Genomic DNA, 25729 nt, shown 5'->3' on the forward strand with positions numbered 1-25729 from the left:
GTAACGGAAACTCAGCCTGACTGAGTTAACACAGCTGAAACTGTGATGCAAACTAACGAGTTCACATCTCTCTCAGCCAACCACAGAAACCCTTGGCATCAGAGAGTGAGTATAAAGATTCAAAAGAAAAGAAACAGAGAGAGAGAGAAAGAAAGAAAGAGCGTGACACGCTGTGAATGAATTGTGAGGTATGTGCAGTGTCTTTAGGATGGACGTGCTTCATATGATGATCCAAACAATTGTTACAATTGTCTTGCTTAATGTGATCTACAAAGAAGGAGTATATTATTGCGAGGAGGAGGAGGAGGAGAGGATACGCAGAGAGGGTGTACCGCCAAAGGTCATCCTATTTGGGCATGACAGAGCAGGAATGCAGGTGAGACAAACAAATAATGACTGGAATACCGCCGTGGCCAATGCAATTCTTATGTCATTTGGTACTCTTTTTCATTACACAGGAACAAATTACATCTTACTCCTGAGGTGGTCCACGTGGTGACGCGCATCGTGGCCTCTGATGCGCACCCCGGAGGCCCCTGTGCTCTCCCAGTTGCTGTAAAGGTGTCAGTTCGGCTTTACATGCGGTGGCTTCCAGTCTAGTCCGACATGCAAATGAGCACATCATTTTTCCATCAACCCCTGAGAGCCAGCTGGAAACGAAGCGAGGTTTCTTGTTGAAATGTGGATTCCCTGGTGTACTGGGAGCCATCGACTGCACACATGTGCAGTTGCGCACCCCAAATACACAAGCCATCACTTATCAGAACCGACAGGGAGTACACTCCATTAATATCCAGGTGATTTGTGACTCGAATTGCCTGGTGACACATGTGTATGCTAACTTCCCTGGGTCTGCTCATGACTCATTCATCCTGGCGAATTCTGCCATTCTGTCTTTCAGGGGGACCCCCCACTGGATGGGTGGCTGCTAGGTGACAACGGCTATCCACTGAAAAGGTGGTTGATAACGCCATACATTACACCTAAAACAAGAAGGCAACGTGATTTTAACCGTGTTTTCAGTAGTGCTAGGTCAGTCATTGAACGTACTTTTGGACAACTGAAAATGCGTTTCAGATGTCTGGACCGTCCGGGGGGGTTCATTATCATACAGCCCCCAGAGTGTCAGTGCATTCTTCGTGGCATGTTGCGTTTTACACAACATAGCTACACGCCATGGATGCCACTTTGATCTCACAGAGGAGACATTACAGGACTTAAGACGGAGAGAGGCCGAACTGCATGTGCCGTATCAGCAGGAAGAGCAGCAGAGCGCACAGGAGAGGAGAGACCACCTGGCTGCACAGCTCTGTCCCTAAATGTGAGTATTTTCCTGTATATCTTTTCAGAGATTTTTGGTCTAAAATGAATCTCAAACTATACAAATCACCCAAAACAAATCACATCTTAACATTCATAATTGTTTATTCATGCAATTTAATCCCGCCTTCTTCCTCTTCCTCTTCCTGGCCTTGCTGAGGTGAGCCCTCCCCTGGTTCGTGGCCTTAACGGCCACCTGGGAGTGGTGGAGGGCGCCGGGGCTTGCGGGTCTGGGGACAGTCTGTCGGCTGCATTGGCCAGACGTCGCAGACTTGACGCCACAGAGGCCAGCGGCCGCAGGCTGACCTCCAGGCCCTGGAGCCGGCTGTTAACCTCTTGGAGCTGGGCCTCCAACCCCTGGACCCGGGAGGTTAGAGAACCCAGCTCCCTCTCCACCATCCTGAACACCCCCTCCTGAATGTCCAGGAACGGCCGGTCCCTCTCTGGAACCCGGTCACGGGACCGGGCCCGTCTTCTCATATGCTGGGGGTGAGCTGCTGTCCCTGGCTCTGCCGCCGCCTCCTCCTCCTCTTCCTCCTCCTCCTGCTCCTGCTGCTGCTGCAACAGTGTGGTTGCCTGTGGATCTGACAAGAGGATCCTCAGTTTAATGTTCCAAAAGTTTTTTTTGTTTTGGGAATAAATTAAATGAAGTCATTTGGAGATGTATTTTGTTCACTGCAGCTGGTTAGCCTTGTGTTTGTCCAAATAAAGTTTATCAAACGTTTTCACATCTTTCATTTTGTGAACACATGATGCACATTTACATGCTAAATTTACAACAATTCAATTGGGAAGTTGATTTAGCAAGCAAACATTATTGATAAGGGCCAGGCCACGGAGGTTGGCAATGCGCATTTAAGTACAACCCTTAATCCTCGTTGCATGTGGTATTGCGCACAGGACTCGTTTGTTTGCGCAGCGTTTTAACGTGTTACTAAATGTCTTTCTTTGTAGAAAAGATGTTTGCCTTACCTGTAATTCCAGCCTTGATTCCACCAAAGCCTTCAATGCTAATTTGCGGGAGAGTGGAGGAGGCTATGTCCTCCGCTGAGGTCAGCGGAGTGCTGGTGGACGGCCCACCCCTCGGTTGCCCTGGTTTGTGTTATGTGATCAGAGAGCTTTTGTTTGGCTCTTCTTCTGACATCATTGAACCGTTTTTTACACTGGGCAACGGTTCTCCTGTTACCTCCTCCCAGGCTGCTTTTGCATCATCAGCCTGTGGAGGTCTGCTCGCAGTTCCAAATATTCGGACACTGCGAGCTTGGACCGCGTGCCTGCGCTAGCCTGCGCGGTGCACGAAACTTGCAAAGTCCAGGCGGACACTGCCCGTCGGCGTGGCGCAGGTGCGCTGCGCGCTGACTGCGCCTGGTCTACGAAACTAGGGCCCATTGTCTTTTTTGTTCCACGCATTCCCTTTTGCATTCAATGTAAGTTGTCTGCCAACAATTCAATCTGACTGTGCGTTCCAGTGCCCATACGACTACGCCAGATTCAGTTTAGGCACAACAAACTTAATTAAAATCCCTTAAAAAAAAGGGCATTCAGCCATTATAACACCTAAGTTGAGTTAAGTTGTATGAGTAGCTGCCAAAGTGATAAACTGCTAAACTCTCCCCACAGATCTCCCTCAGAGTTACTCATTTCCCAGTTAACATCAATGAATGAAACAGTGTTTTACTTCTTGGGTAAGATCCAATCAATTATTAATTTCAGAATCACTGTACTTATGCCTTTCAGAAAAGGAAAAAGAAATAATTAAGATTGCCTATCAGAATATCAGCCAAGAAAGCAGAAGTATATGTATACACATACCAAGTACATTAATGAATTGACATTTTATTATTAGTTGGACCTAGAGTGAAAGACAGAGTTTAAGAGTCTTACACTTATTTTAAAGGGTAGAATTATTGTTTTATATAGGCAGTAGAGTCTATACTGTATATAGTATAGTATAGTTAGTTACTGGTTGTTACTCACAGATTCTATTAATAACCACAATGTATTTATCACGTTGTGCAATATCAAGCCTTATGTCTAATCAATCACTCTGAATATTATTATGATGATATTATTTCTGTCATGATTAGGTCTCACTCAAAATCTTACATACACAACTTCTAAAAAAAAAAAAAAGTTAAGGATAAGTTCACTTTGTTTCCGAAACAACTTTCAGCTTTTACATTTCTTTTACAAAGGGAGATGCCATAAAACGTGAACAGTTCGGATCGGCCCACAGAATCACAAGGTGTTATTCTCACTTCCCACAATAAAGTCGCATCAGCCCCATCAGCTGTGATTTAGGCTAGTTGGATAGTTGGCTGTTGTCATAATGTTTTTTAGCAATGCCTCATTTTGGCATGAATGTGCAATATTGAGGAAACACATTTGAGGGAAGAATTGTCAGGGATAAAAATATATAATTCCACAGAGACCACCCTGATATAAGCTCCTGTTCTGGAGCACAACAAATATTCACCTCTATGATGCCTTCTTCTGTGGGTGTGTACTGTAATCAAGTGTGTGTGTGTGTGTTTGTGTGTATGTGTGTGTGTGTGTGTGAGTGTCATGAGCTGATTCATTGGGGAAATCACAGATTGAAAAGCTATTTTCAGGTGAGGGGTAATTAACATCAATATTCATACACACGCAATCCGGATGGAGTGTCTAGAGGAAAGAAGCAGAGAGTGAAAGAGAGGGATGGTAGGTGTGGATGGGGGTGGTGGGGTGTTGGAGGGGGGGTTAAGATCCTGAATGACGGTGCTTGATGTGTTGAGGATACTGTAGGAAGAGAGAAAATTAGAAATATACAGACAAGAAAAAACCCATAAACAGAGAAAGTAAATAAGAAAGCAGCAAGCGCGTAAAACGTGTGTGTGTGTTTCTCCGAGAGAGAAAAGGGAAATTGTTGTGAGGACAAAGAAAACCTGCAGAGAATGGTTAGTAATGAATAATGATTTTTTTGTAACTGCACTTCAACGAGTGCAGATCTCTTTTTGGAATTTAAATATCATCTGCGAAGCAGTGTGAAGGTGGTCTTTTTCTCGGGTTGCTGCTGTTAAATATTTAAATAAAAGCACAGGACCCTCAGCGACTACCATGCCATGACCTTTGACTCTACATACATGCTGAAGGAGGACTATCCAGAGTGTACTTACAAGGTACATCCGATACAATAAATAATGCTCAAAACATTTGAAATGATTGCTTCAAGCTCTGCCAACACCAGAGGAATAATGTTCTCCGACCACATCCTCCCACTCAAAGGAAGCCAGAGGTCAGGCTTCACAACACAGCAGAACGCCTGGAGCTCATAGAAAGTGTGATTCTTCAGCAAATAACGCTTTCTCCTGTCCTCGCTCCCCCATCTTCTGGCCCTTGACCTGGAAATTATTCAAGGTCATCATCAAGGATAATACGGGAGCGAGGAACCACAGGTGTATTCTATGTGGTTTTTATTTTTATTTAAGTTTTTATTTAATCCGATTGCAGTTTTGATTAATCCTGTAATATCGAGCCTGAGCCTGAATAGGATGCACTTACTGTACCTGCAGCCGTTCACAGACCAATTGATGATTCTGTTGCACCCTCTTGTCTGTTCAAATCTTTTAGCAGTAATCACATTTATATATCTATTGCTGTTATTCTATCATTCTCTCACACAGCAACAGATCTATAATTGTTATTGGAGCAGTAGGCATCAGACAATTGAGATGCTGTGTGTCATGACTAGTAGTAGCTGTCTCTTAAAATGACCTGGCTTGGAGGGAGCAAGAATGTCCCGTTTGGTAAATACAAATACTGTACATGCATCCTTTCCTCGCCTCCTTGCTCTCTCTTGCATCCCCACTGAGGAGCTACGACACAACTAATAGACTGCTGCTGAAGGACTGTGAAGTCCTCAAAGAGGCTTGAACCCAGACCGTCAAATTAAACAGAGTCCTGCCGAGTCATGACATATCGCACAGCTCATTGGAAACACTACATGCTTTGAACTTAGCAATCTTGTGAATGCAACTGAAAATGCTATTTACAAAAACACTGTCAAGTCATCAAAACATTCAGAAGCAGAAAATACTTTATGCATAAGGCTCACTTTGGCTCTAAAAAGGAAAGCAGGACGATTTCATCAGCATAACTATTAAATAGAGCAGCAGGTTTTCTGTATCTAGGGGGGATCTCTGAGGTAAAACAATTCACAGGATATAACAAGGAAGGAGCCTGATGAACTACTTAATGCAGAGCCTCATATTTGATCAGTCAAATTAGTTGACTTTCTTTCCCTCTCTCCCTCCATCTGTGCATGGCTACAAGGGGATTCAGTCCACAAAACAATATTCATAAAGCCATGAACTGGAGGAGCCATCGGCCCACACAAGCTTCCTCAGTCACAACACAGAGAGGGGGAGAGAGAGGGAGAGGGAGAGGGAGGGAGAGAGAGAGAGAGATGGAGAGGGAGAGAGAGAGAGAGACACCTACACAAGCAAAAAACACACAATATATACCAACCACTTATTATCCACCCACATGCCTACATCCTCCACTGAGGAGCACTATTGGGTATGTTTCTGCCACATAACAAAATCAATGTTGATGCTGAGAGCAGTGGTGGTATAAAAAAAGTGAGTGAAACAAAGACTAGCCCAATAAAATAAGGTCCAATAAAACACAGGCTACTTTAGGCATGAAACATAGCACTAGCCACATGGCAGAAGCCCAACCATTACTTGGAGGACCTTCTCTGTTATTAAAAAAAATGTTGGTGGTAAACCGTTGAAAGGTGTGAGTTATGGACCCCACATGAGTGGCCAGTGGGCAAGATAGTTTCCTGCTCTGATCGTAAATAGCATGAAAGTGCACAATGTGATCCTACAAAGGAGCTGCAGTATTGCATTAATTTGGCAAACACTGTGGCTACCTTCAACTGGTTAAAAACCATCCTGTGCCTTATGATCCCGTCTCTTAGAGTTGTGAAATCACAGCCTTTGAACACTGAAGAGCTTTGAATATCAAAAGAATGAAAACCAGGATTTACGTTTTAGTCCATAGCGCTGGATAAAGTGTGGTATGGTAAAAGAGATTTGGAACTGAACAACAAAGACTCTGTTCGTCCTAAATTATGGCTGCAGAACAACAGTATTGAGGATAAAAATAACAGGAAGTGGACTGCAAATCATTCTTCAGCACACCTCTCTCAAAAGGTTACATGGCGCCCTCTGCTGGTTACTTAGACATTTGTCAAATTATACAGATTTTCTCTAAAACTACCAATAAACAACAAACAACCCAGCTCCTAAAATGCCCTGTTATTCTGGAAGCAACAATTATAATTTTACCACAGTGCAACACACCTATTCATGACTGGTGTAAACAAACAACAAAATAGGCTGTTGTGTTGAGATTTGAGAAAACAATCAAAAAAGGCAAAAATCAAAGCAACATTTTAGTCCAAATGACGTTGAATTGGTTATTACAAAACTGTATTTAGCTTGAGCAAAGCCCTAACGCTCAGTGCATCCAACTTTGCTAAATGATGAAATTAGAACTTGTTTACATTAGTGAGGTATTTAATTGCTGTAATCTGCACAGCAAATGAGTATTATAAATCTATACGACATGTTATATCATGAACAGAGAGCTTGAGGGCCTCTGGGTCCATTGTGTTGTGGTGTTTAAAAATGATTTATTCAGACATCTCTGCCTTGCATACAGACGCTCGGGAAAACATCCACATATATTTTGGTGCCCCCGTCAACACTCCGTTTCTGCTACTGGCTTTAAAAAAAAAACATGGAAGATGGATTTTTTTAAAACCTCAATGACTGTGATAGCTGTACCAAAATCTGTCTGCCTCAGCCTCATGCTGCTCTCTTTTACATGGAAAGCAAAGGTTCAGCTGTCGTATATTCTTACTATATCTAGAATATCAATATGTGTGTGCTTGGGAGATACCGGTTTCATTCACCAATTTGTTAGCAGATAGATTAGATTAGAAAGATTTCATGAAAATAAGAGGAGACTTGCTGCTCCATATAATTGGCAAAATCATTTCCACTTTTATGTGTTAAGACTGAGAGGGAAAAAAATGATGTTTGATATGACACTCACTGCTGTTGCTATAGGAGGGTCCAGGTACTGCAGCAGGTGGAGGGGACGCCGAGACAGAGGTACTTGAGGGAAACTTTTTTGGAGACGACGTCTTTACTGCAAGATGAGCAAACAAACACATCAATGAACTTGCAGAGGTTGTTTAATATGGTTTCAAACTTCATGCTTGTGCATTTTTTTTTTAAATCATACCATCTGTAGTATGTGGAGTAGGGTTTCCAATTTTTCCTCCGGCCTCCTCGGCTGATTGCAATACCTCCATGTCCAACACAATCACAACACGCCTGGAAGAAAGTTATAATGCGGCCAAAGAAGATTACTTGCAGCAAACAAATAGAGAGAAGGGGGCGGGGAGGAGGAAAATGCGAATGACAACACATACCTGCCATCTGCCAATGTGTTATTGACGGTCTTCTTCACCATACACACACAGTTAGGCACCAGGATGTTCTCTTCTGGCAGATTGTTTAACTGTGTGGCCAGCAGGAAGGCTACATACACAAAAACACAAACACATTCATGTTCATCTCAAAAACACCATTCAGCTTAGCTGATCACCGATGCTTCAGTATCTTTTGAGTTCAACTTAGGTGATTAGGTTGAGTTTTGAGGCTAAAGCTTGATACTCACAAGTACAAGAATGCTGACCATCACTCATCATGAGCCGGAACCTGGGTGGACCAGTGGCATTAGTGACCCGACGGATGTTCTGACACACACACACACACACACACACACACACACACACACACACACACACACACACACGTAAGCAAAACAGGACTCAGGATCATCATGCCTGAGGACTTAATTCAACTTCCCTGTGTACATAACAATAATCAAAGTTATATCAATAATGATTATAATATGAATCTTCATATTATCATCTTTTTTCATTTTAAATAGTATTTATTTGATAGCAACGGGAAGACAGAAACAGAGAAAATGCAGACATAGGAGGGGGGTCATAAGAATGGTTGTCTATATATTGCAATATAGCTGGATTAAGTGGTAAAGTGAACTTTTAAATTGACTTACCAGCAGCTGCAGCACGGCATTATCATACACCTGGGAGTCTTGGACCAGGGCCTGGACAATGACACACATGGACTTGTTGTTATTTGCTGCCTGGCCCCATCCTGTCCCATCACATTACCATACTACTAACGCATAGTTACACGTCCAACATTAATTGGAGATTAATGAAGTGGCAATCATTTTGTACCGCCCCTAGCAGATAAGCAGCTGAAGGTAAACAGAACACCACTAGATTAAACCGTCCTGTTGTTTTCATCCACTAAAACACAAAATATATACATAACTACTGCATTATTCTGCGTCAATATTTTAATAACCGCATTTATTTCCCCCCACGAACACAAAAACGTACAAAAGCAAAGTTTAATCACTTTGGTCGGTTGATGCTAACGTCAATGTAACGTTAGATTCACCTGTTAAATATGTCATTAGCTGACTGGACTATGAGCTGTAGCTAGCAGAGCTACATTGCTAAATACCAGAGGCTGGTGTTTCAAGCCAGGAGAAAAACAACAGTCACGCTAATTCTAGTTATATTAATATTTATGCTTACGTCAACGGCCCCGTGTGTGAGTTGTATACTCATGTCACCCTGTCAAATCCCTTTCAAAGCCAGGAAAAGAGCTTTTCTAATGCGTAGCCAAAATAAAGGGAAGGAAGTATTGTATCGCGAGAGAAGCGAGACAAACGAGAGTTGACTGTAAAATGCGACGTCAACGTCAAGTCAATGTGACTTACATCGGATGTGGCACAGTTTTGCCTTCAAAATAATGGAATAAATTAGCAACGGAAAGAAATGACGGCCACATTCTTAAAGGGACTTAGGGCAGGATCAAGAAATAAGACTCAACAGTGACACGACGGCCGTTAGGGTAACTGCAGCCATCTGCCAAGCCGGCGCGGTAGCGCGCACGAACTCTTCAGTGCAGCTGATGCTGTGACACGGTTATTTATTTACTCGCTGTTCACGTGACTGTTTACTACAAGCCCTCCGCACATGCCTCCGCGGAACTACGTTGGTAGCATACATCTGCGAACAGCATCATGTCAAGCGACGAAGTAAGTAAACAAGTGTTTATTTTAGTGTAACTTTAGGATGACGAATTGCCGCTGATAAAACCTTCGTTTTCTTCTTGGTATTACTTTTTAGTGGACTTTGTGTGGTGGTGGGTCGTTTTCCGGCCGAAGCAGAGTCCATTACTACACATACAGTACTTGAGTCCACCGCGCTTGTCTTCTTCTGGTCTCCAAGCCGTCGAGTACGCGCATTCAGCGTCATTTGACGTCACGTCCGCCGGACTGCGCGGGAAATTCGGACCACGAATTGCAGTACATCATGCAGCACACAGCCTGTTCAAGGCAATGGGGAGATATGTGTGTGGTCTCATTCTTTTTGGTTTTGAACGCTTCATCACCCATTAGCATTAAAAGACTTAAAGTGAATGTTTATTTTTTCACAAATCCTGCCCTAAGTCCCTTTAATGGAAAAGTGTACACGTTACTTAACACCCGAAGGCAAATGGTACATGAACAACATTGAGGAATTATTATCAACAATTACGATATTCACTTTTTGATCACACTAATGTGAGTAATAGTCGTTGCCCTTTGAAATAAAACATCTCCACAAAATGCACATTTCCACTACATGAGGAAATGTAGTGTAAAGGATTTTTTTAAATGACCATGACAATGCATACAGATAATACAGCACGTTCGCACATTGAACCTCAACAAACCGCAACCCTTAAATTTGGAGATACTGTATTTTCCATGAGCAGCGATGGGTTTAGACAGCAGGAGTTTTATTTTGAAGGGTTTGTTCAGGGACTACGTTTCATCCGCGCTAACTTGACAGTGACGCTCTGCGCTCCGGCCAGCAAGCGTGAAACGGACTCAAAACAAACTATCCTCCATGTGGTTTATTTGTAGTTCATGATGGATCTTCCGTGTGTCCAGTGGCAAGATCATGTTGCGGCGAAATGGACCGTCCTCGACCCTTTGCAAAAGGAAACGTTTACGTCGCTGATTGAAATAGATGATGTGTTCAAATGTACCTTGCCTCTGATAACGTGAGTAGCTAGTTTAGCTCTCTGCTGCTTATTAGCTTACTTCTGTAGTTTGGGTTTCCACTGGAAACTTTCCAGCTTCTATCTGATCAATCTGAGACCATATTTTATCATCTAAATAAAGAACCATGAACTATTTAAAGCGTTTTTTTTTTTTTAAATCAGCCATTAGGGGCCATAGCCCCAGAGGCACTAATCCAGTTGTTGGTCACAAAGTGTTTCTTTAATTTCTGTTTCATAGCCAAGATGATCTGGACTTCGTGCAATCCATCTCTGAAGGGTTGTCTGTACAGAAGGATGCCACGTTATCAGTCAAATGCAGGGAGAGAGGCAACTCCAGCTTCAAGTCCAGAGACTTCACTGCAGCTGCTCTGCACTATTCACAGGTGAAGTGGAAATATTATTCTATTGGTCCATGAGAAAAAAGAAACTTCCAATGACAAATTGAGAACAGAAGGGTAAAAATAACGTGGCTTCCTACAGCAATATGCCTTGTAATCCAAATTAAAATGCATTGACATCCCGCTTCTCTGTCTCCTGTCATGACAGGGCACATGTTGTGCTCCTCTAGGTTCGGAGCAGCTGTCTCTGTGTTACGCCAACCGCTCCGCCGCACTCTACCATCTGCAGCTCTACCAGGTGAGATCTTCAACCAACCAATAGTGATGTGTCACGGTTGTGGTGTCATTAAAACCAGCTCTGCTCCTTATTTTATGACTGAAAACAGGTCTGTACAAATCTAACAGATTATGTCACCAATGTGCGTCACGGCAGGAATACTGTGGGGGAAACCATCTATGTAAAGGGCCTCCTCGTGTCCTTAAAATGCTGTTCACATATACTATGATGTACACCGCATCAACTTTCTTTAAAGGAGTCATCACCTGGTTTTATACGTATCCAGCCCCCCTTGGATCGCTTTGGATCAATTCGTAAAACTTATTAGAAAAAAAAAAAAAAAATTTAATCAAACATTGAGCTTGTTCTGACCCTTTTTCGTACCGCGATTTTATCACGCGAGATTACGCGCGAGGTTTTGACTGGTCCGGATGTGCATTGTATAATATGTAATGAGGCGCGCGTTGATTCGCCGCAGGAAGGACAGAGCCGGGGGGGCTTGCCTGCATGCAGACTCCAAAACATAATGGCGGCGCTTCGGCGATTTCAGGTAGCGGACGGGGCGGGGTTGGGTGGTGAAAGAGGGGTGGGCTTATGCAAGTAGCCGCCACGGTGACGTCACCGAAGGCGCAGAATCAAAATCTCGTGCTTTAGGAATGCACACCCTTGTGTGCTATTCCTGTTCGGAAAAAGAGCAGAAGCGAAAAAACGGCGCCACTTTCAAACTCCAGCCTTTCAGGCAAGTTTCAACTGAGGTCAAACACAGATATGCATCTTTTAACAAGAGAAATTGCGATTTCCGGGTGATGACTCCTTTAAGGAACCTCTGAAATATCATGAAGAAATTGAGAGCGTTTCAACATCTTAAAGCAAAAATGCTGACTTTAATAAGTTATTAAATTGTCTTATCTTTATGTTTTACTCAGAATCTTAGATTTTGTAGTGACTCACACTTCATTGTTTCTTTTTTCACTTAGGAATCCCTTGATGACATTGACAAGGCTCTAAAGAATGGCTATCCCTCTCAACTTGTACACAAACTAGAGGACCGTCGCACACAATGTCTCAAGCACCTCTCTGTAGATCAAAAGGATCATAGCGGTCCAGACCGAGCAAAAAGGGGATCTGTTGGACCTCTCACAATCGGGATACCTCCTCAAGCGGCTGTTGGCTTCAGCCCGGAGAAAGGTCGACACCTTGTGGCTGCAGAGAGAATAGCAGCCGGGGAGGTGATCCTTTTCGACCGACCATACAGCTGTGTCCTTATACCAGGGATGGAGGAGGTGAAAGGGAAAGGAGGAAGGCTAGATGCAGAGAGAGGAGTGTTGCATGGGGTGGAGCACAGGCGCTGTCACAGGTGTTTGGCTGAAACACTGTGTCCTGTGCCATGTGAGGGGTGTAGCTACAGCCAATACTGTTCAACTTCCTGTCAGCGAGACGCCTGGGAGGAACATCACCGCTGGGAGTGTCCACTGGGAGCAGATCTGATGGCGATGGGTGTGATGTTACAGCTTGCTCTGAGGATAACACTAAAGGCAGGGTTTAAAAACATCCAAATGGCCAGGGATCCAATGAGGGACGAGCGCACGATGCCAGAGCCAAGCTGTCGAAAAGGAGAGTCCACCGACGATCCACATCGTTCAGATCCACCCGATCCCTCTACTTCATATCATGGCGACTCTTACCAGAGCGTGTTTCACTTGCAGCCCCACCTGAGTCGCCACAGCCCTGCTGTACGTTTCCTGTGTGCCGTTACCGTAGCAACACTCTACTTAAAGCTCAGCAAGGCAGGACCTCCACCTGCCCCTTGGGACCTTGGTAGACCCATAGGGGCGAACGGCCAGCCACTGGACAAGGAGGGAGGTATCACAGATTGGAATGCAAATCTGTGGCTGCTGGGAAGTGCAGTTCTGAGGCACGTCCTACAGCTGAGGTGTAACGCCCAGGCAGTCGTCATGATGCAAGATACAGGTGACCGATTTGAAATGTTAACACTTCACTATGTCTCAAAGTCAGAAACATGAAAGCAGTTTGTTCTGGGGATGCACCAATCCGACTTCTTCTTTCTTAAACATGAAACGTTGCTTTCCTAACTTTAAAAAAAAAAAAAAAGTACAAATAAATCTATAGATATACATTTATTGAATTATTATTTATTATTAAAATAATAAATTGGATACCAGCAACTAGTATCCTCAAAATGACACGACCCAGCTATTTGAGTCAGCATCGGCCCAATTATTTGAATTTAGAATTTTCTAATAATTGCATCTTCAGCTTTGAATGTTCATGAGTTGCACACTTACATTTTAGCTTCTGGTTCTTGCATCTAACAGGAGCAGCCAACTCACCGGTGCAGTCTAGCAGGGAAATCCGCATTGCCACAGCAATATTTCCATCTCTCAGTCTTCTGAATCACTCCTGCTGTCCCAACACCAGTCTGGTGTTCAGCACTGGAACCAGTCTGTCAGCAGACTTCTGTCAGAGTGTGGCCGAATGCAGAAGCGAAGCCCGTGGAGTCACAGCGACTGTAAGAGCTGCCAAAGCTATTGATCCTGGACAAGAGATCCTTCACTGCTATGGTAAGAAAATGTGCCAGTTTGCTGAGTCTTATGGGTGCAAAAGGATTGTCGAGGCACTGACATATTTTATAAGATACAAGGGAGCAGAAAAAGAACCTGCTTGGATGTAGACTACACTTTGACATCCTTCGGCTGTACATCATGGATTGTTACGTCTGGTTATGGTCTATTTCATTCTGTTTGTCATGCGGCGCTGATGCAGCATGTACAGACATCCCTCTCCACTGGGATTAGCGTCATTACATCCAGCAGCGTTGTTCTGTTACTTTTCTTCTGTGAATTATAACGTATGTTGTCATCCTGCCTCCATCAGGTCCTCACCACAGTAGGATGGCGGCTCAGCAACGCCAGCGTCTCCTGCAGGAACAGTACTACTTCCTGTGTCAGTGTGTGGCCTGCGCCCTGCAGCAGGAAGAGAGCTCGGGACTTCTCTGTGGCAAGTGCAAGGGATCTCTCAAAGTAGGCATCCATTGGTGTTTTTTGTTATGATTATACATGATTAGTTGTACTACTTATTGATGATATCTCCATCTTGATCATTTAAGACACTTTTTTTCCCCCCCAGAAGAGCAGCGAGGACAGAGGAAGAGAATTTCTATGTGCCCAGTCATCCTGTGGTCATCGTATGTCTTCATCTGAAGTGAGCCACAAGCTGCAGGAGATCAAGGTGGACCTGGAGAGGGCTGTGGATCTCATGGAAAGAGAGAGGCCAGGTGAGTATTCGGATTCAGTTTCACTATCCGTTGTTCAGAAGGTCTTTGTTACATCCACATGTTATTTTTCTGCTTGTCCCTCCCTCAGATGAGGCTCTGAGGCTGTTGAGAAGGACCCAGAGTCAGTCTGGACTGATCCTTGCAGAGACACACCCAGTACAGGGGGAGCTGGCCGATGCCACAGCCAGAGCATACGCTACAATGGGTGAGAATAATAATGCATACGAGCTTTGTGCCAAATACACTCCTACTGTTTCATATAAAGGTGCACTTAAGAGGTTAAGGTGTTATTTTCAGGCACATGCTGCATCACACATACAGTATAGAAACTTATCAAGCAACATCATTTCTACTTTTTCCAAAACTTAGTGCTGTAACTGACCTTGAAGAGTAATATTAGCAGCTACTGAACAATCACAGTAATGGCCACATGCTGTTGTGATCATCACATAATGTCGCTGATAGTGTCATGTTTAATTTTAGATGTGTAGCCAGGAAACCAACAACAGAACGATCAGACACCCAGGGCTGTCAAATAAATCCTCGTGACTTTGAGTTCAACTTAGTGACGACCAGAATTACAGGCAGTTTGGATTACTGCTTTGTTTCTTCTCTGGTTGTTTTGTAGGTGACTGGAATAATGCAGCCTCCCATCTGGAGAGAAGTGCTGTAGCTATTGCCTGCCAGTACGGAGAAGATAGTATTGAATTGGGTCGGCAACTCTTCAAATTAGCTCAGCTACACTTCAATGGGTGAGTGAGTTTCACGGGGAGATATCAGGGCGTGCCATTTCCAATGACTGATGTTAAATGTGTATGCACAGTAAACCTGTCCTTCTGTTTTATAATGTTGACTGACATTATTAGTAGAAATAACAGCTCTGCATCCCTCCTGTTCCTCTCCCAGTGGTGCTAGAGGCCCCGCCCTCTCCGTCATCCCCAAGGTCAGACAACTCCTCTGTCTTCACAGCGGCCTTCTCTGTCAGGAAATACAGGAGCTGCAAGCTATGGAGGACTGTCTACACGGATAGTCATCCATATGTGCAGGAGCAACAATCCTCACAATATAATTAGTTTCCAAGTCAATCAAAGTAATTACTATGAACGTTTCTGATTCTTATGGTCCTTTTTCTATGTGTTAAGACATTGATATATCACTGTTTATGAACACTTTTATACTGATTTATAGAAACGACTTGCAGGTCTGCACGGCTACAAACTGGCCACAGGTATACATGCAATTGATTGCGGCTCTCTTGGTGTCAGAATGTATCCATCAATAATTTCAATTTCATGCTTCAGCGGTGGTGAGGAAGTATGAAGCAACTTATCCACCAGGTACGTCCTGGGTACATTTACTTTAAACGGAAGTAAATGTGTGGGAGACGTTCAGGGTTGTGGGGTTTTTGTCAGTCAAAGGTCTGTCACGGTTTACACTGTGGCAAGTCAATCTATAAAATCTGCAACTTTCCTCAGCTACTACACACATATACAGGTAGCCCTCTGACCTTTAGGTGGCAGCAGTTATCCACCCACAAATTCAATTTCATGCTTCGTTGGCCGGAAAGCAAAATGTAGCTCTGACCTTTTATACCTTCAACTTAAAAGTCTTTATGAGCCAGTCCTATTAAAGCATTATGTTAATGTTTTGAGAGTTGTTTTTGAAATTAATAACCTTCTATGTAACTGGTGGATGAGTAATAAATGCAAATGTGCCACAAACGGGAAGAAAATAAGGTGTCCAATCACTGGGGGTCCGCTGGAGAGTTTCATGGTTTTCAGAGATGAATGAAAGCTCCTGTTGAGCAACGACAATAAAATCTCGATCACAGCTGGAACTCCTGAGGCGTCTGCCAGTTAGAAATCAACGTTATCTGGAAGGCAGCCAAGCCGACAGATGTGGAGGAAAGTCAAGGTCAAGAAGACAAAAAAACTCAGAGGAGAGGCTGCTGAGGAAATCGGCTGAGGAGTCATGTATGAACGCCAACGGCTCCACAGGGGCTGTTGTCGAGACGAGATCGCTGTGAGTTTCTAACGGGATTCATTATTGAGGAAAAAAAACACAAGACATCAAAAAATATCCTAGAGCCTGGGGTGGCATTAATAACGCCATGAAATAATAAACCCCAAAATATTCAATTTACAATAATGTCACATTTGAGAACCATATGCCATTAAATGTTTGGGAGCTTTTGCTTGAAAAATAACTGACATTATATGTACAAACTAGCTTGCTGGAAGGAACATTAAACCACTAACATTTTACCAAACATAGCTGTACAAACATACCAAAAAATGTTCAGGATAATTCTATGAAGTCAAAGTAACTACAAGTTATATTTTCTAGGAACACAATCTTTCTCTTGGTTAAAATCTGATGATTGACTGAGTGAATTACGCTGATGTACAGTCTGTACCAACTCAAACAATTACATTTTAAATTTGAATGAACATGATCTATTAATTAATTTCCTCTAATAATGAGCTCTATTGTGACATGTGAGATAACGTCTGCTTACAGTGGGGGAGTCACTGATGCAGCCTAAAACCTGCAATAGAGCCAGAGAAGACATTGCTTATGTTGACATAAAGAAATATAGCACACAATAGCAAATTGCTAATGTAGCTTAAAACCCCTTAATGTACCGATAGTAATAACACAGCCACTCTATTTGAATATCAAAATAATAATTAATATTCCTCTCTAAACACACCGATGAAAGATTAATGATATGAAAAAGGCCCCCCGCAATAATTCTGTACATCTCAATATCCCAAAGAAAGCACTTTCATTTTTTGTGAGTTATTTCTGTCAGGAGAAAATGTGAGCTCATGTTCAAAAAGAAAATAAAAGAACTTTTGCAAACTAAACATTGTGAAGTATGAAAGGAGAAAGAAACATGGGAAACACCCAACACGGGTAAATCCACAGACATCTCCTTGCTGCTGTATCTGATCCCAGGTTCCTTATTCGACTGTCCAGTGCCATTTGAGGCCATTTTTTTTAAGTGGCTGTGATCTCGGGCTTATCAAATGTCGTGCTATACATAATGCAATCAAAATTGGCCAGACAGCAAACAAAAAAGCTGTCGCGTGTGTATTCTGTAACAAGGCCTGCGTCAATATCGGTAACACAGACCGACAGAGTTACTAACAGCTGAGTCGACCTGACTCATCTTGTCTCCTGTAGGCCACTGGCCATCGACATTACAACCAACCCCGCATGAATTATACACAGAGCTGGTAACCATGACGACGAACTCTGACCTTCAGTCTGAAGGTGTGGCTGGAATGGTAACGAGAAAGAAAAGATCAACGCACTGGCTCTGATGTCCTCACCTCGCTCACATTTTAAGCACTTGGTAAATTTCACTTTGGATCGGTGGTGGACAGAAGAACGATCAAAGGTGATTTAACATAGATGGATATTCCAACTTTTAGTCCCCAACTCTTTTTTAAAAGTCTATTAGACCACATCTTTCAAATGCAGCTCAGTTTCTAGGAGGTTTTTCAGCAAAAATAACCCCGTGATAAGTCACATGACATCACATCTTTGTCATATTTGTAGCGCTAGTCTTGGATTGGTGTTTGTGGTCACAGTTTATTTTCATTTCATCAGCAACAATCCCATTGACCTGCCTTTCACCGCTTATCCATCAACCTGCACTTAAAATTCTCCCATGCAGACCCATTTGGAGGGTCTCATGTTCACCTTTATTGAACTAAATATCCCCTCTTGCCTTGTTGCCATCCCCATAGTTACATGAGCCCCTCACTTCCTCTCGGAGAGCTCCGACCCCCTCAAGCTCTCCGATGTCTGCCTTTAAGTGGATTTGTTCCTTTAGTCGGTCTCCTCGATGCTCCATCTTTCAGCCCCTCTTTCCACAACAGACGACATCTGATACATGATGCGGCCGATGGTAATGTGGCTCGTGTTCATGTAAAAATAAAATCCCCATCAATCTCTCGCACAGGCAAGGTTATTACCGTCTATTATGGAAATGGCCGACGGTAAATAATAGTCCCTGAATGTCTGAGCGTTTAAGTGAAATGGCGCATTTAAAACAGACTAAATTGTCCTCGGTTTGTGTTGGGGGCAAAAACAGAAAAACGTTCATTTGTTTTGCAGGCTACTATGTCAACATCGAATTCATTATTACAAAGAGAGCGAGAAGGCCTGGTGGGTTGAATGGGAATCACGATCTATATGTTTGAGGGCTGGTTTAATTTCAGCTGCAGAGAGAGAGAGGGGGGGTTTGCTCAATGTGGCATTTGGTATGTGTGCATGAGAGGCGGGTACACTCCTGGACAAGGTGAGGGTCAGACCCACCGGTAATCACTCTCCTAAAACAGCCTGTTCACTTTGCTGAAACACAGTCACATACACCTATGACTAAGCAGCTTGAATCGTGCAAGTTAAGGGTTTGAATGGCACTCCAATCTGCTGCAGCTTTAGCTCCACCAGCATCAAGTCTCTGGTGGTCTGTCTGTCAGTCGGTGGGTCAGTCTACCACTTCAGTCCCGACTGAAAGAACCTCCTGTTAAATGAGATTTTGTGTCAAAAAGCATGGTCCCCAGGGGATGAATTTGACTGACTTTGGTGGTCCTGACTTTACCTCTAGCACCACCATGAGGATGATACGTGGTTTCAAGTGAAATGTCTATGAGAGGAATCAACATTACATGTGGTAGACACATTCATGTCCCCCGCTGGATAATCTGTCACTTAAACTTTTCATGTAGTGTCGAATAATGTTTCCAATACTTTGGTTTGGAGAATGGAGAATGGATGGCATGACCCCCAGCATCAGTTGTACTTTGTGTTTAGGGATCATTAGCAAATGTTAGCATGCTAGGAGGCAGAAAGATGGTGATCATGCTAAAGATGGTGCGCTTAACGTCAGCATGTTAGCATTGTAATTGTGGGCTTTTTAGCATTTAGCTCAATGCTACCATTGTGCCACGTGTAAAGCCTTATATCGGCTGGTTCTTGGAATTTAAATCTTCAGCAATTTTATGAGTTGTATTCACACAACTGCAGTTTTTTCTTTGACATAATTTCAGTTTCATTATTATCACAATATCTTCCCAAATAACCGGATGTGCTGTTGACAAACCCTCTCACTAGTTACTACTCTCCTGTTTTCATCTTCCCAGGTGTAAAAAAACTGAATATTGCTGACATTATTCATCCTCTCTAGGGAACAATAATCATGGAGACATACTGCAAACCTTGAGAAGCAAATAAAAAATGTGGAGGAATATTGGATTGCCCTTGGGGAAACTTATTTATTTACTTAGTTTATATTCTGTGGCATCAGCATTCCCTAGTTGCCCGGGGTACTAAATATATTAGCCAAAGAACTGCAGCTCTTTCTTTTTTCAGAACTGCCAAGATCCATCTGACAAACGAACGATAATATAACTCTTGAGATGTGTTTGATAAAGCAGTAGTTCGGCAGAGTCGGGTTTGGGGGTTCTAAAACAGGCTCACATAAAACTGGAGATCTATCTTGTCGACCAGCCGAAGGGGTAAAAGCTAAGAATAGGTCCCCCCCTGTCTCTCTCTGTCTACTCTCCAGATAAAAATAATGAGCTCCCCTTTTTAATAAGCGCCACCATAATAAATGTAAGATAATCTCTTCCTCCTCCTTCTCCATCTATCCATGCCTCCTTTTCTCTGTAAATGTTCCGCTCTGTTCTCAGACGTAATCGCACGAGTATTTTCAGCACTGTGGTGAAACATGGATGGATGATGAAGATGATGACTGGTCATGCATCACCTTCATCAGTTATCTCTTGCTGTAATGTAATGCAATTCTTTATTGTCCTCTGGAGGACCATTTCCACTTTCTCCCTTCACAAGTAGAGCACGGGATCAGCAGCAGAGCAGGTAAGCACTTAGTGTTGAGTTCAAGGACACAATACTGGTCTTCCTGTTGATAAGTCGTAGATGGAGTTTGTTTAAACTATGTTTAGTCCAAATGTGGGGGTAGTGAGATGATTAATGACGCAGGGAAATCCATGTGAAATGTAATGCAGTAGAGGTACAATGTTTGGATAAACTCAAATACTCTAATGATACTAGTAAGTAAAAGTACCGTATGCACCAAATGGTACTTAACTACAGTATGAGTAAATCTACTTTGTTCATTTCCACCACTGTCTTGTGGTAACTTCCTTTTACTAACTACATTCTTTGACCACACAGTCCTGGGGATCTCACACCACACATTTCTCAGCAACTTCAAATACATGAATTATTAAATAAATGAGAGGTGAGAGCACTAAAGTCCAGGCACTGCTTGTCCATCTCTACAGTGTCCTGCTGCCCTGGATGCAGAGCTGCACAGCGACAGCTTGCCCCGGAAAGTTCCCCCCGACTAGAAGTGATGAGCAGTCTAGTTGCTGATGGATGGAGGTCACTACTACTCTGACTGCCTGGCCCTGCCAAACATAAATACTGCGTCTTACTTTGTCCCTACAGGACAGCCTGACAGCACCAAGGTTTATTGAAAGATGTTGAGGGAGTGATATCAGACTGGCTAGTACACAATCGGCATGAAAATGTCCACTCAGCTCTAAAAGAAAAAGGCTGTCCTTTTAACTTACTTTATGTAGTGCTAGCTTTTAATAATTAGGTAACCAAAGTTTCAACACATGTCATCATGTGCTCTAAAAAAATCTGACTGATCAAACCCAAATCCACAGCCTGCCCTTGTTAACCAATGTTAATTTTGACCCCAGTCAGAATTTGTACTTAAACAAATAGACCTTTTACTGACACCCTGTGGCCATGTAGATGAGTATCAGCATTGAATTAATTTAATAAAATATGATAAAAAATACAAAGCTTTTTATACGAGACCACTGTCTTATTACGCTCAAAGGAGTCATTGATTACATTTTGTACCAAAGAGAGAAAGGAAACATACAGTTCAGCATTTATAGCGCAATTATCTAATAGACAAATGGAAGGAATTACCCTTTTTCCAAAACATTATATCCGAATAGTACTGAAACAGGATCACATGGAAATGGTTAACCCCTTCTAACAGGACTGGCTGTAGGCCAGCGTCTTGCTGACTCAGGCAGTTGGTTCACTTTCCAAGGTGTCACTGATACACCTCGTCCTCCAGCAGGAGTGTCTTAACCGCCACAGGGACCCCTGCGTCTTCGGTCAATGACAACCCGAAGGACAACCGGCGGCCGCCTGAACATCAGATATCAACCGTTTTGTAATTCAACCTAAACAGAGACATTACTAGCCAAGTATCCGTATCGTTTGATTGTTACGGGATAGTTAGAAACTTAATGTTCTTACAGACCAGAAGGAGACGTAAACTAATCCATCCGGCTACCGGAGGAGTCATTATTGTGTAATACTAACTGGGTGAAGCCCTATGGGACTTTGGGGGTTTAAAAACATACATAAAGTCATGAAGATGCCTTTACGTGCATATCACCTCATATTACCCCTGATTCTCTGGTTATAGGTATTCATATTCAAGTCCTACGATCCAAAATGTTAATTTCATGGCTAAATAAACAGGATATAAACAGTAGCAGTAGTAAATAGTAGCAGTAAAGTAGCAGTAGACAAAGTATATGAAACCTCTTCAACCAAAACGCGCCGTAATAATCCCGAGGAACACTTGTGTGACGCAAACACTTTGTAATTCAATCAAAAGTCCCTCATATATATTTAGAGAGGAACATATCATATCAGATTAAGACTCTAAATATTAAGAGTTTGAACTATGATTTCCCACTGAGAGGCATGCCCTCAGTCAATACTGTAATGTGAAAAATGATGAATTTATGCATCACTGTGCCATAAGGTTGGAAAACATACTTCATCTGCAACCTTGAAATGGGATATTAACTTTTCATTATATGCAGACAAGTAAGATAATGGAATATTTTATTTGATCTAACATTATTTAATTTAAATACATTATGTTTGACACTACAAAATAATAAAATATGTAAAGAAAAAAATGATAGAGAAAACATAATGTAACTAATATAATGTATACACAACTTGGTTTGGTTTAATATTCTCCTTTCCCTTGTTTAATGTTTTATATGTGCCACCTTGACTAATGCTTTTATATTTTTAGGTTTCCCATCCTGTTTTTATGCCTCGTCTCCAAAATGTATCATTTACTGCTGTTATTTTATTGTATCCTGTATCTTCTTTTGCATTTCATTTACCCCCACACTGGAAATGTATGATTATTATTATTGCATGAATGATTCTACATTATACTGCAATACTTTGTGTCTCTGGAAATCTCAGGATCCAAAAAGGCACTTTGATTCAATCATATGTGATGTTGTGACATAGACTGCGTGATTCCTCTGGTCATCTATAGATTTCCACTACGACCGCACAGTGATCAATAGCCACAGCTTCCTCCTCTGATTGAGTGACTTGGCTTTGTATGACCGGTTGTGTCTGTCTGGCGACGGCTCACTCCATTACAAGTCTAAATGACTAATTAATGGTCCCGGGACAGGTGACACCGGCTCCTCAAGATCCATTTACATCCCCATCCCCACAGGGCTCGGCATGAACTCCGCTGCACTTCTTCACTTCTCCCTAACCTCCATCCTCGCCTTCCCCTCATCCCCTCATCTCTTATTCATCCGGTGGTAGAGTACTGTTTAAGGGGCAGGTCTGCGGATAGACAGATTGAGAGACAGGTCGGCCAGACAAATGGAGGTACACAGTGCACTTGGGATGAGAGGCAGAAAGAGTGAGGTGGGGGATGTGTGATAAGTATCGGTCTTTTCAGGAGTTTGAGTTTTATGTTGGGTCAAACAGATAACAGACCCTGTGTGTGTGTGTGTGTGTGTGTGTGTGTGTGTGTGTGTGTGTGTGTGTGTGTGTGTGTGTAAACCCCATTATCTGCAGTCCTTCTGCTTCTCAACCCACACTATCATACACACACACACACACACACACACACACACACACACACACACACACACACACACAGTGCAAGGGGAAAGATTAAGGGAGATTTTAGATGAAACTACTGTTACCTGTGAGCACCCTGGTGTACCACAGTATGTCTCCTGGCGCCCATCTAAAGGACAGCAGCCGTATAAGTGTGTGTGCCTCTAGCCAATAATGTTCCTGTAAATAGGAATTTTGTTCATAGTCACTTTCATAGCTAACAGAGTTATGACTCTAATTTTCTGAGTCTCTACTGAGAGGGATAGAAATGTTCACTTTTATTAAAGGCAGTCCTCCGCTTTCGGTCCGTTTCATGTAAAACTTGAATGAACATTGCAAATCCGTCAAAAGGAAGAAGGGAGAAGAGGGGCAGAATCCACTGGAAATGTAATATTGCAAATTGTGGAGATGGAGAAAGCAGTTTGACACAGTAGCTATAGCAATCTGTTATTTAAAGTCATTTGAGAGTTGGCTCCCGAATGCAGCATGAAGTTAGAAAAGGACAACATTGTCTTATGCCTTAAAATCTATTTCTCCATCATAACCAAATCTGCATAAACAGTATTAGCACAGTTGTTTGTGATATAGTCCAACATCCCTTTATCCATAAACAGTAGTGTAGCTTGTTTATCCCTTCCCCGCTATGTTTGCTGTCAACAGCTGCAGCTTAAAATGTAAATGTGCACTCAAACACCCTTTGGCAAGGGTCAACATATGTAAATATATTGTACAAGAGAGATGATCGTGGTGCAGTGTTGAGTCATACTGGGAGATCTGAGCTCACAACTACTCCGCAAACTATTTGTTGTATTGTAATCCTCCTCGAGCCCTGACCCTGAAGACTCCAAAGTCTTCACATGACATATTTATGCTCTTGTCCTTCACTCGGGTCATATTGGATTGTATTTTTATTATGAGGAAGTCCTGTGTGTCGGCCAGGTTCCAGCTAGTGCGAGGATGAAGGGCAGAGCCGATTGGCTTTTTTGAACAAGGTTAATGACTGATGAGTGAAGCAGGACTAATGAAGGAGGAAATCAAAATGTGAGGGTAGAATTCACAGCAGACATGTAATACTACAATTACACAGTGTATTCCAAATATATTAAGAAAAAAGCAGCATGTCGTGGCGAATTTAGCATGTGCACAAGCTGTCAGAAATAACAACCCAACTGAGGATATGAGGAATACTCAACTGCCAAGGTTACTGGCAACTGGTCACAAGCTTACACACACACCCACACACACACACACTGTAGTCAGGAGATAGGGATGGGCAGCCTTGAGTAAATCAATTACAAGGTTCAGTATCAAGTTGAAGGTCACAAGGAGGGCACCATAACAATATCCCAGCTACAGCCTGTGAATAGCGCCACTAAATCAGCTCTCTGCACTGGTAGATAGAGCGAACACTTGTGGACCGCATGAAGGGCACCTGAGAGGAGACGTGCAGGACTGAGGAGATGTCCTCGTTTGCTCTGAGGAAGAAATACTATCCCATATGCCGTAATAGGCAAAACACCCTGACATTAATATGGCCCTCTGTGCTTATCAGGAACAGCAGCAGGGAGACCGTTCTCCATCATTCTCTATCTCTTCCTCCCTTGTTGCCTCTCTTTCTCAGTTTCTCGCCCTCTCCCCCTCACAGTGTCTATATTTACATCCCCACCATGGTCGTTTTTTGTCCACCCCTTCCAGATTTAATGCTCTTGAGCATGACAGCGAACTGCAATCAGCTTAAGACTCCCCAGTGTCATGGCCCCTCTTAGATACAAACAAAACACTAGACCTGAATGTCTCATGCTTCCTGTTGTCCTTTGAGGGAATAGTTTGTCAGTTTAAGAAATATGCGTATATTCTTTCGTGCTGAGACTTAGATTAAAAGATCAATATCACTGTGATTTCCTATTCCTTTATGATTCAAGTATCATCAGGGTCAGTTGACACTCTGCTATATTTTATATAATGCCAAAAATATATGGATTCTCTTGTCAACATATGTGTGTATACTTTTGGTCAGGGGCTATTTTTTCTTATTATTTTGGCCCTTTTTTATGTTAGACAACAGTGTGCTTTGAATTTTGTTGCCACACTTTAGGGAAAGGTCTGTTCATGTTTCAACATTAAGAAGCACAATCCAGGTCCATAAAACAAGATTTCCCCAGATTGGTTTAGAGGAACTTGACTGGACTGCAAAGAGCCCCGACGTCAACCTCATCCAAGACATTCAGGATGAATTAAGACTGAGAGAAGTTATTTCCCAACACTAGTTCCCTAAGCTTACAAGCGCTACTGTGGCTTAAATGGCTGTTGGGACTTTAGA

General features: G+C 42.8%; 2 protein-coding genes across 4 annotated transcripts in view; one reads left to right on the forward strand and one right to left on the reverse strand.

Annotated features, from left to right (window-relative positions):
- The window catches only part of LOC311026079 (replication protein A 70 kDa DNA-binding subunit-like), a 33270-nt gene extending 24124 nt beyond the window's left edge, over positions 1-9146 (reverse strand). For both annotated transcript variants that reach the window (XM_084029405.1, XM_084029406.1), the window contains exons 1-6: positions 9017-9146; positions 8464-8514; positions 8056-8134; positions 7808-7916; positions 7618-7709; positions 7426-7521 (exon numbers count right to left, since the gene is read on the reverse strand). In XM_084029405.1, coding sequence (XP_083885531.1) covers positions 7426-7521; positions 7618-7709; positions 7808-7916; positions 8056-8134; positions 8464-8514; positions 9017-9049 — 460 coding nt within the window. In that variant the 5' untranslated portion in view covers positions 9050-9146. The remainder of the gene's footprint in view (positions 1-7425; positions 7522-7617; positions 7710-7807; positions 7917-8055; positions 8135-8463; positions 8515-9016) is intronic.
- A 1202-nt stretch (positions 9147-10348) lies between these two features.
- On the forward strand, positions 10349-16186 carry smyd4 (SET and MYND domain containing 4). Of its 2 annotated transcripts, none has more exons than XM_084029009.1 (10): positions 10349-10535; positions 10774-10918; positions 11082-11171; positions 12128-13121; positions 13487-13732; positions 14046-14191; positions 14301-14445; positions 14534-14650; positions 15074-15197; positions 15352-16186. In XM_084029009.1, exons 1-10 carry the CDS (start codon positions 10399-10401, stop codon positions 15473-15475), a joined length of 2268 nt encoding a protein of 755 aa, XP_083885135.1. In that variant the 5' UTR covers positions 10349-10398; the 3' UTR covers positions 15476-16186. The 2 variants fall into 2 exon arrangements, with proteins under 2 accessions (XP_083885135.1, XP_083885134.1); XM_084029008.1 differs by having other exon boundaries at positions 14298-14445; positions 15352-16185.
- The last annotated feature ends 9543 nt before the right edge of the window (positions 16187-25729 follow it).

This window comes from Eutrigla gurnardus (assembly GCF_963514095.1).
Source record: "Eutrigla gurnardus genome assembly, chromosome: 15".
Taxonomy (NCBI): domain Eukaryota; kingdom Metazoa; phylum Chordata; class Actinopteri; order Perciformes; family Triglidae; genus Eutrigla; species Eutrigla gurnardus.